Consider the following 13,916-nt stretch of genomic DNA (forward strand, 5'->3'; position numbering starts at 1 on the left):
TTGACTGCTCCATCTCTGACAGAGCAAAATGATTAACTCTACCCACGTTTATCTTACCTAAGCCACCCTGACTCAATGTCATTTCTGGGATGCACTAAAGAATGCTATAGCATCTGAGTGTGTGGTGTTAGTGGTGTGATGAACCTGATTTTGTCTTTTCAACAGGGACGGGGGCTGAAGTGGTAGAAACGACAGGGGTAGAGGAGGGGCCTCAGCTGGGGACAGAGGAAGTCCCTGCAGAACAGCCCATGGTCCAGGCTGATGTTACAGAACAATGTGAAACAGCAGAACAACAGGAGGCTTCTAGTTTACCTGTGGCTATTATGTATGAGAGGCCAGAGAAGGCTCCTAGCCTGCCACCCCAACCCCAGGTCAGCCTTGTCCCTGTCCTTGAGTCTCCGGAGTCACCAGAACAGCAACCGCCACAGTGGCCAGAGCCAGCAGCAGTAGTAGAGCTGGGCCCTGTGCACAGAAAGGAGAAGAATGGGGAGAACCAGGAAGAGAAAGTCAAACCCTCAACACAGCAGCAGACCAAACTGGAGGAGAAGAGAAGCGGTGAGGGCATGTCTACCACCTCGCCAGAGTCACCAGCCCCTCCCATCTCCACGCAAGAGGTGGAGCATGCTTCCGTGGACACAGATGAGGTGGGGCTAAAGGAGGAAGCCGCAAGGAACCCAAAGCAGGAGCGCTCAGGGTCTCCTCCTGCTCCACATGCCGACACACAGGAGGCTGCTCCTTCTACTGTGGACATGGAGGTCAGGGGTACTCACTCCGAGGAGGAGGATGAGTTTGGAGAACAGGAGGAGCAGGGGAAGGATGCAGACAGAGAGGGTCATCATAGTCACCACAGAAGGGTCAAGATCAAGCAGGAGCCCCAGGAGCAGAGGAAGCCTGATCAGCTCCTCCTGGATGAGATGTCCAATCAGAGCCACCCGAGTCACGGGGACGAGAGCAGTTCTGGGTTCCTGGGCTCCCCGACCGAAGGGGAGGCAGAGCCCGATGCACAGCTCTCCATGGAGCTCAGCCTCATACCCACTGAACGCTCGCGTTCCGACTCCCTGCTCACTGAGACGGACGATTCGCTGCCCTTTGACCCCCTCAAACCAGACGGGGAGAAGAAGAGGAGAGGCTCGCCGGGACGCTCCAGGGTCAAACAGGTAAGGTCCAGTAACAGGTCAGAGACAGTTCGACTTTGGAATGAGTGTTAACTGCCATAGAGCAGAAGGCCATTTCACAGTGATAAGGAGCTTCCAAAACTGTCTCTGCAAACGCTTCTGTGTTGGGTGAGGGCTAGATTCAGTGGTTTACAGTATGTGAGGTACTGGCATGGTTGGTGTTGGTCTTTTCAGGGGCGGGGCAGCAGCATTTTCCCGGGGAAGCGGCGGCCTCGTGGTGGTGGTGGCGGCGGCGGTGGAAGGGGCCGTGGTGGTAGGAACCGCCTCAAAGCCATGGCCTCCTGCATCGACGCGTTCCTGGTGAGTTGAACTGACCGACGATACATGAACATTCAGACACTTTCATCCATCCATCAATCCTCTCATCAAACGTTGACATTGATCTTTACAGTACATACAACCCACAGCAGCAATTTATCACTGATCTTGAATGTTTGGAGCTTGATCTCTAAAGTTCATTCGAAACAAACCACTTAATTGGAACTTGACTGTATCAGAATGTAATACATTCTATGCATACTACTTTTCCAGTGGTGGCAAAAGTACCCAATTGTCATACTTAAGTAAAAGTAAAGATACCTTTGTACAAAATGACTCAAGTAAAATTGAAAGTCACCCAGTAAAATACTACTTGAGTAAAAGTCTAAAAGTATTTGGTTTTAAACATACTTAAGAAACAAAAGTAAAAGTATAAATCATTTCACATTCCTTATATTAAGCAAATCATTTTTTTTACGGATAGCCAGGGGCGCACTCCAACACTCAAACATAATTTACAAACGAAGCATTTTGTATTTATTGAGTCTGCCAGATCGGAGGAATGTAGTGAAGTAAAAGTTGTCAAAAATATAAATAGTAAAGTACAGATACTACTTAATTACTTTGAAGTATTTTTACTTAAGTACTTTTCACCACTGTTCCTTTCCCCAGCTGAGCATGACAGCAGCAGACACTGGACTGAGTAAAGAGGAGGAGGAGGGGGAGGAAGATGAGGCTATGCAGAACACAGTGGTGCTCTTCTCAAACACTGATAAATTTGTCCTGCTTCAGGTAATGGCTTCATGCTTTTCCGTTTGACATTTTCCAGTTACCCTGTGGCATTTAGCATGTCAGATAGTCTTAGACATTTAAGAACCTTTGCTGTAACACAAGCTGACAGGGTTTTTTCTTCTCTCTTTCTCGCACTCGTTCTCTCACTCTCTCCATCTCTCCATCAGGACATGTGTGTGGTGTGTGGCAGTTTTGGGAAGGGTGTGGAGGGGCAGCTTCTGGCGTGTGCTCAGTGTGCCCAGTGTTACCATCCATACTGTGTGAACAGCAAAGTAAGCATTCAACCTCTTTATTCTTTAGAGCTCTTATTTAAGCAGACGCCTTAGCCACGGATAGTCTTCCTAATAATAAAACATACCATTATTATTGCGCCTTTTGCATACCCATAGATGCTTTACAGTAGGCCACTATAAGAAATCAAAATCAAGGGTTCAAGTGTTGCAACAAGTCATCTGGCTTCATGTTGATTACATTTTCAGGAATGAAACATGTAAATGTGTTTTTGATTTTCCACGCTATGCCCCTCTTGTCCTCCCTGCTGCAGATGACTAAGATGATGCTGCGTAAGGGCTGGCGCTGTCTGGAATGTATCGTGTGTGAGGTGTGTGGCAAAGCCTCAGACCCGGCCCGCCTGCTGCTCTGTGACGACTGTGACGTCAGCTACCACACCTACTGCCTGGACCCAGCCCTTCACACTGTACCCAAGGGGGGGTGGAAGTGCAAATGGTAAAACTCTTTCATTCATTTAACCTTTATTTATGCAGGTTATTATCATTGAAAAATAACATCTATTTTACAAGAGACACATTCGAGACGGCAGCCAACTCTCACCATCCATGACACTCCCTGTTCAGTCATTTTGGGTCTGATAAGGTATAGATGTAAATGAACTGAAATGGGGAGTCTGCATGATATTTATTTATTTCACCTTTGTTTAACCAGGTAGTCTAGTTGAGAACAAGTTCTCATTTACAATTGCGACCTGGCCAAGATAAAGCGAAGCAGTTCGACAACATACAAAAACAGAGTTACACATGGAGTGAAACAACATACAATCAAAGATACAGTAGACAAAAAAATATGCAGCAAAGTCCTGCTGCTAAGCTTGAAAGTTCAGTCCTCTTCCTCACTCTGTCCATAACATCCTCTTCCATCTCTGGATTTCACCTGAATTTTGATTTGGTCTGATAGCTAATGTACTTTAACCTGATGGCTCATTGGCCTATTTGCTATTGTCAATCAAATGTACTTATATGCCCCTTTTTTAAAAATGTTGTTTTATGATTTATTGATTCATGAATTGGTTGTCTGTTCCCTGTTTAAGGTGTGTGTCCTGTATGCAGTGTGGTGCCAGCAGCCCAGGGTTCCACTGTGAGTGGCAGAACAACTACACACACTGTGGCCCCTGTGCCAGCCTGGTCACCTGCCCTGTCTGCAGGGAGAACTTCATGGAGGAGGAGCTGCTGCTACAGTGCCAACACTGTGACCGGTGGGTACCACTCATTACCAATACACAAACAGACATACAGTACATATCTGAAAGATTATTTCCACTCTCGTACTTCTCATCTGTGGGTTGCAGCTGTTTACGCAGAGCCCTGTGAATTCTCTCTGAACACTGCTTCGGGGAATACTTTTCTCGCTGCATGTAGTGCTGAAAGGTGCTGTCCCCCCATGGACTCACGCTGGTCCCTTCTAGTGCTGGTGGCTTGTCAACCACTACAGAGGGAAGATTAGGGTTCTGCCAGAACACTAGTTGATATGGGCTGTAACCATGAACATTGTGCATAGAGTTTTTTTGCCATCAAGGCCCAATCTAGGGCTGTGTTCCAGTCACATCCATTGTCTTGCTTCACTTTCAGCATGATCTCTGTGAGTGTTTGTTTGTGTCTCTCCAGAAGTCCATTGCTCCATGGACTGTATGCAGCAGTTGTCTTTACTTCCATGTTGAAGTTCTCTGCCATTTCTCTTATTTCATTATTATTGAATTCTCCTCCATTGTCACTGTACAATTTCTGGGGTGGGCCATGCACACATGTCCAGGAATGAATGAAGTGCTTGATGATGTCACTGGGTTTCTTTGTATTCACAATGCTTCCAGCGCTGAAGCGTGTGAAGTGGTCGATTATGTGAAGGTACCCCACACTTGGTCCTAACTCATGTAGATCTACAGCCACTGTTTCATTGTACTTGGTAGCCAGTGGCAAACCAACAGCTGCTCTGGGCTTACCTTTGCTGTGTTTCTGGCCTGTGTCACAACTGAGCTATCTGTCGTAGAATGGAAATACTCTCATCATTATTTCCAGAACTGCTGAGTCATTTCTGAAGTCTGTCGAATGTCCAAACTGTTTGAAGTTTGAACAATACTTTGTTTTTTTCTTATGTAGTCACATGCTCTGTGTCCATCAGAATCTCCATGTGCTCTGTGTCTGTCAGAATCTCCATGTGCTCTGTGTCTGTCAGAATCTCCATGTGCTCTGTGTCTGTCAGAATCTCCATGTGCTCTGTGTCTGTCAGAATCTCCATGTGCTCTGTGTCTGTCAGAATCTCCATGTGCTCTGTGTCTGTCAGAATCTCCATGTGCTCTGTGTCCGTCAGAATCTCCATGTGCTCTGTGTCCGTCAGAATCTCCATGTGCTCTGTGTCTGTCAGAATCTCCATGTGCTCTGTGTCTGTCAGAATCTCCATGTGCTCTGTGTCCGTCAGAATCTCCATGTGCTCTGTGTCCGTCAGAATCTCCATGTGCTCTGTGTCCGTCAGAATCTCCATGTGCTCTGTGTCCGTCAGAATCTCCATGTGCTCTGTGTCCGTCAGAATCTCCATGTGCTCTGTGTCCGTCAGAATCTCATTTTCACACGGACTCTGATGTCTTTGTCTAAAATGTTTAAACCATAGTGGCCTGAGGTAGTAAGTTCAAGAGTCACTGGTTGTTTAAACATCACTGCCTTGTCATTGTTTATGTCTAGTACAGCCCCTGCCTTCTAGGGAAGCTTTGCTTAATAGTAAGGAGATATCTGCAGGGACCATCTCTGTTTCAATGTGACTCTTAGTCTGACACATTTTTGCTGGTATCTTAACTCTTGGTAGAATGGATGAGTCTCCCATCTCCAAATGTGAAAGCTCTGTTGCTTGGTGTGTCACTCATATTTTGTACTTCTTTCATATTTAGTTCTCTGACATAGCTATCAAGCCATTTTGCACCACACACTGTCCGTGAACATGCAGTATCAATCACAGCAGATCCTAAGGATTCAACAATAATGATGTCAGTATCAGAAGCAGATTCATTTGAAAACAGTGTAATGTTACACTGCTCTCTCTCTGTGTTTTATATTTTCCTCTTAGTTTAACTTGTTCATTTTTATGAGGACATTCTTTAACCCAATGTTAAGTGCTTTGACAAATAGCACATTTTGATCTCCTTCCATACCGGTCCAGTGGATTTGTGCCGGGAAATGGCGCCCTCGTCTGGTTGTCTTGAGGACGTGACTTGTTGGCGCCTTTTCCCTGCTGCTCAGTGTAATATGCTGCGTCACTCATCTGTTATTGGCCCGACAGACGTAATTTCACCCCCCAAAAATTATAGTGCCGACAAAAGTCAGCACAGTACAAGCAGTCAAAGCCAACTGTTTCTCCCTACCATCCAGACAGGCAGTATCTTGCAACTTAAAAGCTAACACTGCATCCGGGAGAACCATGTCGTACTTGCGCATCCTATTGTACCTCTGTTCCAAATCAATTATGTAGTCCGTCATTGCAACCAAAATATCTCTCGTAACACTGGCAAAGTTTGAAAATGCCTCGTAGGCACGGTCTTTCTCTTCTTTAAGAAATACAGAATCCAGTGCTCTTATCAGTTCTCATACCATCAACCTTGTTCAAATCCTCCAGGGATATTTCCAGTGCTCTGATCAGTTCTCATACCATCAACCTTGTTCAAATCCTCCAGGGATATTTCCAGTGCTCTGATCAGTTCTCATACCATCAACCTTGATCAAATCCTCCAGGGATATTTCCAGTGCTCTGATCAGTTCTCATACCATCAACCTTGATCAAATCCTCCAGGGATATTTCCAGTGCTCTGATCAGTTCTCATACCATCAACCTTGATCAAATCCTCCAGGGATATTTCCAGTGCTGTATCTCGCGCTCTTCCCTCGAGCGATAATACCACCGCTAGTGCTTGCTTTTTCTCGTCCAGATTAGTAACCCGTGTTCAGCTTCCAAGTCCAATTTTCATATGACCTCTTCTCGTCAAAGCGAGGGCGCCCATTTGTAGTTATTAGCCATCCTCTGTTACCAATGTTATCTTCAAATGACACAACTAGGGTTCCAGTTTAACAACATATTTCCACAGTACATAGTCACCTTCACACTCCAGCCAGGTCCATCTCCAGTGAGACTACGGCGCAGGCGTACTAATAAGAGTGATAGCACCGTACTAACAGAAATATAGGGATACTTAACACATGGTTCTTGAAGTTTCAAACCATGTTAATGTTTTATCAGAATAAGAGCTCTATCCTGCATCGTCTCTCTTCGTGCAGGTGGGTGCACGCTGTGTGTGAGAGTCTGTACACTGAGGACGAGGTGGAGCAGGCCTCTGATGAGGGCTTTGCTTGCACATCCTGCACTCCCTACGTCCCCAAACCCATAGGTAAGTCTATCAACTTAAAACATATGAATAAAAAAGTTGAACGTTCAGTGACTTGTGGATTTCTCACACTGCTTCTCTGTCTGCAGTAACGGTGGATTCAACCTACATGACAGCCATGAAGATAAAAGAACCAGGTACGTTTTTCCTCCCCAGTTTGTAATTCAGCTAATCTTACTTACAACTTGGCATAGCATATTCACTGTTTGTATAGTTGGATATCACTCAATCTCCAAACACTTCCTCCTCCCCCTCTAGAGCCTCAGTTCTATCGGTTGGAGGGGGTGTGGCTGACCGAGACGGGCATGTCCCTGCTGCGCAGGATTTCCATGTCTCCCCTACACAAGAGACGGCAGCGGCGCTCTCGCCTGGGCATGCTGTGTGGCGACGGAGGACTCGACAGCATGGAGCTAAAGGACGGGGACGAGGGAAAAGGTGGGCCTTGACATTCCTTTCTCCTCTTTCCACGATTTAACTGTCCAAGTGACGGGGTTGTAAAGGAGAAGGATGAAGTCGGTTGCCCTTTGATACTGATCTATGGTCAGATTTGTATTTTTTCCCCCTAATGGATAAGAGTAGGGTTTGGTAAGCTATCTGATCCCAGAACTGACCAACTTCTACCCACTGTGTCTACTTGCTTTAACAGGTCTCCTTGGATACACTACATCAGGCATGTATTTGACTACCCACCCTGCCTTACCCTCTGAATTGACCTTTAATCCTGATTTGTTGTTCAAGGCTGTGGGGAGCCCATGGAGTGTGAGCCAGGAGTTCCTGGTGTAAAACAGGAGCCTTCAGGGAGCCCAGACAGGGAGCTGGGAGCAGAGGGAGGTGCTGAGGGTATGGAGGAGGGCCTCCTCAAAGGAGGAGTAGAGGAGACGGACGAGGGAAAGAAGAGGAAGAGGAAACCCTACAGACCAGGTCAGAGGTCAACTCTTATTAAACATCTTGGGTGAAATGGTATCTGTTTTCTTTGATTTGCTTGATTTGAGTTTGCCTGGTGCAATGGAACTAATGAAATGTCCTGAAAGTGCAAGTCTGGCACTCCACGTTTTTCAAAGAAAACAGCTACTATTAGAGCCAGGTCTGTCCAACAGACCCCTGTAGTGAAAGGATATCATTTGTCACTGCTCTATGACGGTCACATTCAAGCCAACTGCAATTCAACGTTTGAAATGGACTTTTTTAAAATTTTTATCTCCTGCAGGGATCGGTGGCTTTATGGTGCGTCAGAGAAAGTGTCACACACGGATGAAGAAGGGTCTGTTCCCCCATCTGTCTCACCTGGCTGGAGATGGAACTGTTACAACAGACAGACCCACAAGAGAGAAGCCTGCCCTAGAAGAAGGCAAGTTACAGAAGACATCTTAGTCAGAACATTTCAGTGTTTGACCACTATCTGTTAGAGGTCAAATTATAATTTCGTCAAGGAATATGATAAACCTTTGACGACCACTGCGGGAGTAAGTGTTTTCACTCATGTGTTTTAATGTGTCATCCTCCGGGATTCAAATGTTTATCGTGTGGATCTATGATTTATTTGTAGCCAATGTTCCCTCTAAGCTGCGCGCAGTAGCCCCGAGACTGCTGCGCAGAAATATCAGCCCACAGTGAGAAGCACGAGATTCAACTTCACTCAACTTTCTAGAGCAGTGGAACAAGGAACGCCTTGGAGAATCTCCAAATATTTCTGTAAAAAACAGCAACGATAAGGCCTTGTTCTTATTTTTGGTTTTATTCGTCTGTCTGGTGGTAGGTGCACCTGATTCAGCTGCCCTGCACTGGGTAGGCCAACTGTTGCCTTTTTGAACCATTTCATGTGTCTGAAGGTACAAACTCTGCCTTTCCGGTGGGTCCAGATATGAAATCAAGTGCACTAGAAAATAAAGGAAAGCCGCACACTCTAAGAGCTCAGATGCAAAAATGTAATAACCAACGTTTCGACAGCGAAGCTGTCTTCATCAGGGTATCACCAAACACTGCGAGATGAGTCATTTATATAGTGTCAAGAGACACACAGGTGTTTGTAATCATGGCCAAGTATGGCCTAATATCATTGGTTAACTCAAATATTTTAAAAAATGGCATACAAAGAACATACAAAAAGACTAACAAATGGATAGCATACGATCATAGCATTTGTAGTCTAAAATGTATCTAACAAACAATTACAATGGCAAAATCACAATTATCACAAGAATGGCTTCAGATCAAAGTCTATGTTGAGACCGAAGGGAGCAAGGGTCTTTAAATTAAAGATCCAGGCAGCCTCTCGTTTTAACAATAAATTATCAAGGTCACCCCATCTCCTCGCGAGGGTGACATGTTCGATACCAATATAACGCAGAGACGAAATCGGATGGTTTGCTTCCAAAAAGTGGGCCGCAACTGGGTAAGTTAAGTTTTTGCACCTAATGGTGCTACGATGCTCTGAGATGCGTACTTTTAATTCACGCTTTGTTTTACCCACATAATTTTTACCACAAGGACAAGTTATAAGATAAATAACTGCCTTAGTGGAACACGTAATAACACCTTTAATTGGGATAGATTTCCCTGTTTGGGGGTGTTTGAAGGATCTACATTTATAAGTGCCATTGCATTGAGCACAGCCATTACACTTGTAATTTCCATCCAGTAGGGGCGCAAATAGGCGTTGTTCAGGAATATCTTGGGGTGGTAAATCAGAGTGTACCAATTGGTCTCTGGGATTTCTTCCCCGCGAGAATACGACCAGGGGAAGATCAGAAAACACATTAACGAGACTATCATCATATTTCAGAATGTGCCAATGTTTGTGAACGATTCCTTTAATTTGTTCAGAGCACTTTGAATAGCGGGTAGTGAGAACTCAAGAATGCGTCTTTTTGCGAGACTGACCTTGAAAAAGGTCATGTTTTGTTTGGAATTTTCTCAATGGCAATATTAATCTGATCATTGTTGTACCCCCTTTCCTTGAACTTATCCTGAGTCTCAGCCATATTTCTGTCAATCTGATTGTTTAATACAAATTCTTTTGATTCGACAGAATTGGCTGTAGGGCAAACTGTTTTTCAAGGGAAGTGGGTGACAACTATCAGCCCTCAACAAACTGTTACGATCAGTAGGTTTCCTGTAAAGATCAGTGTATAAAACATTATCTTCACACAAGATCAGAAGATCAAGAAAACTGATTTGACGTGTATCAGATTGCATAGTAAATCTCAAATGTTCAGAACAGGAGTTAAGAAAAGCATAAAACTCTGCCTTTCCGGTGGGTCCAGATATGAAATCAAGTGCACCATAGGCCTATCGCTGGCCAATCAGATGACCGTGTCTGCAGTAACGTAGCAGGTATTAAAAAAAAGCTGCAGCAAAGTTGATACTGTGAGATTTCTAAATGTTTAAAACCAGACTAGAGAGACTGTCAACGAATACAGTAAAGATCTACTGTTTCTAAATGTTTAAAACCAGACTAGAGAGACTGTCAACGAATACAGTAAAGATCTACTGTTTCTAAATGTTTAAAACCAGACTAGAGAGAGACTGTCAACGAATACAGTAAAGATCTACTTTTTCTAAACATTTAAAACCAGACTAGAGAGACTGTCAACGAATACAGTAAAGATCTACTGTTTCTAGATGTTTAAAACCAGACTAGAGAGACTGTCAACGAATACAGTAAAGATCTACTGTTTCTAAATGTTTAAAACCAGACTAGAGAGAGACTGTCAACGAATACAGTAAAGATCTACTGTTTCTAAATGTTTAAAACCAGACTAGAGAGAGACTGTCAACGAATACAGTAAAGATCTACTGTTTCTAAATGTTTAAAACCAGACTAGAGAGACTGTCAACGAATACAGTAAAGATCTACTGTTTCTAAATGTTTAAAACCAGACTAGAGAGAGACTGTCAACGAATACAGTAAAGATCTACTGTTTCTAAATGTTTAAAACCAGACTAGAGAGAGACTGTCAAACGAATACAGTAAAGATCTACTGTTTCTAAACGTTTAAAACCAGACTAGAGAGACTGTCAACGAATACAGTAAAGATCTACTGTTTCTAAATGTTTAAAACCAGACTAGAGAGAGACTGTCAACGAATACAGTAAAGATCTACTGTTTCTAAATGTTTAAAACCAGACTAGAGACTGTCAACGAATACAGTAAAGATCTGCTGTTTCTAAATGTTTAAAACCAGACTAGAGAGAGACTCTCAACGAATACAGTAAAGATCTACTGTTTCTAAATGTTTAAAACCAGACTAGAGAGAGACTGTCAACGAATACAGTAAAGATCTACTGTTTCTAGACGTTTAAAACCAGACTAGAGAGAGCTGTCAACGAATACAGTAAAGATCTACTGTTTCTAAATGTTTAAAACCAGACTAGAGAGAGACTGTCAACGAATACAGTAAAGATCTACTGTTTCTAAATGTTTAAAACCAGTCTAGAGAGACTGTCAACGAATACAGTAAAGATCTACTGTTTCTAAATGTTTAAAACCAGACTAGAGAGAGACTGTCAACGAATACAGTAAAGATCTACTGTTTCTAAATGTTTAAAACCAGACTAGAGAGAGACTGTCAACGAATACAGTAAAGATCTACTGTTTCTAAATGTTTAAAACCAGACTAGAGAGAGACTGTCAACGAATACAGTAAAGATCTACTGTTTCTAAACGTTTAAAACCAGACTAGAGAGAGACTGTCAACGAATACAGTAAAGATCTACTGTTTCTAAATGTTTAAAACCAGACTAGAGAGAGACTGTCAACGAATACAGTAAAGATCTACTGTTTCTAAATGTTTAAAACCAGACTAGAGAGAGACTGTCAACGAATACAGTAAAGATCTACTGTTTCTAAACGTTTAAAACCAGACTAGAGAGAGACTGTCAACGAATACAGTAAAGATCTACTGTTTCTAAACGTTTAAAACCAGACTAGAGAGACTGTCAACGAATACAGTAAAGATCTACTGTTTCTAAACGTTTAAAACCAGACTAGAGAGACTGTCAACGAATACAGTAAAGATCTACTGTTTCTAAATGTTTAAAACCAGACTAGAGAGACTGTCAACGAATACAGTAAAGATCTACTGTTTCTAAATGTTTAAAACCAGACTAGAGAGAGCTGTCAACGAATACAGTAAAGATCTACTGTTTCTAAATGTTTAAAACCAGACTAGAGAGAGACTGTCAACGAATACAGTAAAGATCTACTGTTTCTAAACGTTTAAAACCAGACTAGAGAGAGACTGTCAACGAATACAGTAAAGATCTACTGTTTCTAAACGTTTAAAACCAGACTAGAGAGAGACTGTCAACGAATACAGTAAAGATCTACTGTTTCTAGACGTTTAAAACCAGACTAGAGAGACTGTCAACGAATACAGCAAAGATCTACTGTTTCTAGACGTTTAAAACCAGACTAGAGAGACTGTCAACGAATACAGTAAAGATCTACTGTTTCTAAACGTTTAAAACCAGACTAGAGAGACTGTCAACGAATACAGTAAAGATCTACTGTTTCTAAACGTTTAAAACCAGACTAGAGAGACTGTCAACGAATACAGTAAAGATCTACTGTTTCTAAACGTTTAAAACCAGACTAGAGAGAGACTGTCAACGAATACAGTAAAGATCTACTGTTTCTAAACGTTTAAAACCAGACTAGAGAGAGACTGTCAACGAATACAGTAAAGATCTACTGTTTCTAAATGTTTAAAACCAGACTAGAGAGAGACTGTCAACGAATACAGTAAAGATCTACTGTTTCTAAACGTTTAAAACCAGACTAGAGAGAGACTGTCAACGAATACAGTAAAGATCTACTGTTTCTAAATGTTTAAAACCAGACTAGAGAGAGACTGTCAACGAATACAGTAAAGATCTACTGTTTCTAAACGTTTAAAACCAGACTAGAGAGAGACTGTCAACGAATACAGTAAAGATCTACTGTTTCTAAACGTTTAAAACCAGACTAGAGAGAGACTGTCAACGAATACAGTAAAGATCTACTGTTTCTAAACGTTTAAAACCAGACTAGAGAGAGACTGTCAACGAATACAGTAAAGATCTACTGTTTCTAAATGTTTAAAACCAGACTAGAGAGAGCTGTCAACGAATACAGTAAAGATCTACTGTTTCTAAATGTTTAAAACCAGACTAGAGAGAGCTGTCAACGAATACAGTAAAGATCTACTGTTTCTAAATGTTTAAAACCAGACTAGAGAGAGACTGTCAACGAATACAGTAAAGATCTACTGTTTCTAAACGTTTAAAACCAGACTAGAGAGACTGTCAACGAATACAGTAAAGATCTACTGTTTCTAAACGTTTAAAACCAGACTAGAGAGACTGTCAACGAATACAGTAAAGATCTACTGTTTCTAAACGTTTAAAACCAGACTAGAGAGACTGTCAACGAATACAGTAAAGATCTACTGTTTCTAAACGTTTAAAACCAGACTAGAGAGAGACTGTCAACGAATACAGTAAAGATCTACTGTTTCTAAACGTTTAAAACCAGACTAGAGAGACTGTCAACGAATACAGTAAAGATCTACTGTTTCTAAACGTTTAAAACCAGACTAGAGAGAGACTGTCAACGAATACAGTAAAGATCTACTGTTTCTAAACGTTTAAAACCAGACTAGAGAGAGACTGTCAACGAATACAGTAAAGATCTACTGTTTCTAAATGTTTAAAACCAGACTAGAGAGACTGTCAACGAATACAGTAAAGATCTACTGTTTCTAAATGTTTAAAACCAGACTAGAGAGAGACTGTCAACGAATACAGTAAAGATCTACTGTTTCTAAACGTTTAAAACCAGACTAGAGAGACTGTCAACGAATACAGTAAAGATCTACTGTTTCTAAATGTTTAAAACCAGACTAGAGAGACTGTCAACGAATACAGTAAAGATCTACTGTTTCTAAATGTTTAAAACCAGACTAGAGAGAGACTGTCAACGAATACAGTAAAGATCTACTGTTTCTAAATGTTTAAAACCAGACTAGAGAGACTGTCAACGAATACAGTAAAGATCT

At 42.2% G+C, this 13,916-nt stretch overlaps 1 protein-coding gene across 1 annotated transcript in view; it reads left to right on the forward strand.

Annotated features, from left to right (window-relative positions):
• LOC106572669 (histone-lysine N-methyltransferase 2D) overlaps positions 1 to 13,916 on the forward strand; it is a 64,254-nt gene that overhangs the window by 6,525 nt on the left and 43,813 nt on the right. Inside the window, exons 11-21 of the mRNA XM_045696334.1 lie at positions 166 to 1,157; positions 1,350 to 1,475; positions 2,106 to 2,225; positions 2,393 to 2,497; positions 2,770 to 2,951; positions 3,550 to 3,714; positions 6,773 to 6,882; positions 6,969 to 7,016; positions 7,138 to 7,314; positions 7,618 to 7,800; positions 8,087 to 8,227. Coding sequence (XP_045552290.1) covers positions 166 to 1,157; positions 1,350 to 1,475; positions 2,106 to 2,225; positions 2,393 to 2,497; positions 2,770 to 2,951; positions 3,550 to 3,714; positions 6,773 to 6,882; positions 6,969 to 7,016; positions 7,138 to 7,314; positions 7,618 to 7,800; positions 8,087 to 8,227 — 2,349 coding nt within the window. The remainder of the gene's footprint in view (positions 1 to 165; positions 1,158 to 1,349; positions 1,476 to 2,105; positions 2,226 to 2,392; positions 2,498 to 2,769; positions 2,952 to 3,549; positions 3,715 to 6,772; positions 6,883 to 6,968; positions 7,017 to 7,137; positions 7,315 to 7,617; positions 7,801 to 8,086; positions 8,228 to 13,916) is intronic.

The sequence above is a fragment of the Salmo salar genome, chromosome ssa15 (assembly GCF_905237065.1).
Source record: "Salmo salar chromosome ssa15, Ssal_v3.1, whole genome shotgun sequence".
Classification (NCBI taxonomy): Eukaryota; Metazoa; Chordata; class Actinopteri; order Salmoniformes; family Salmonidae; genus Salmo; species Salmo salar.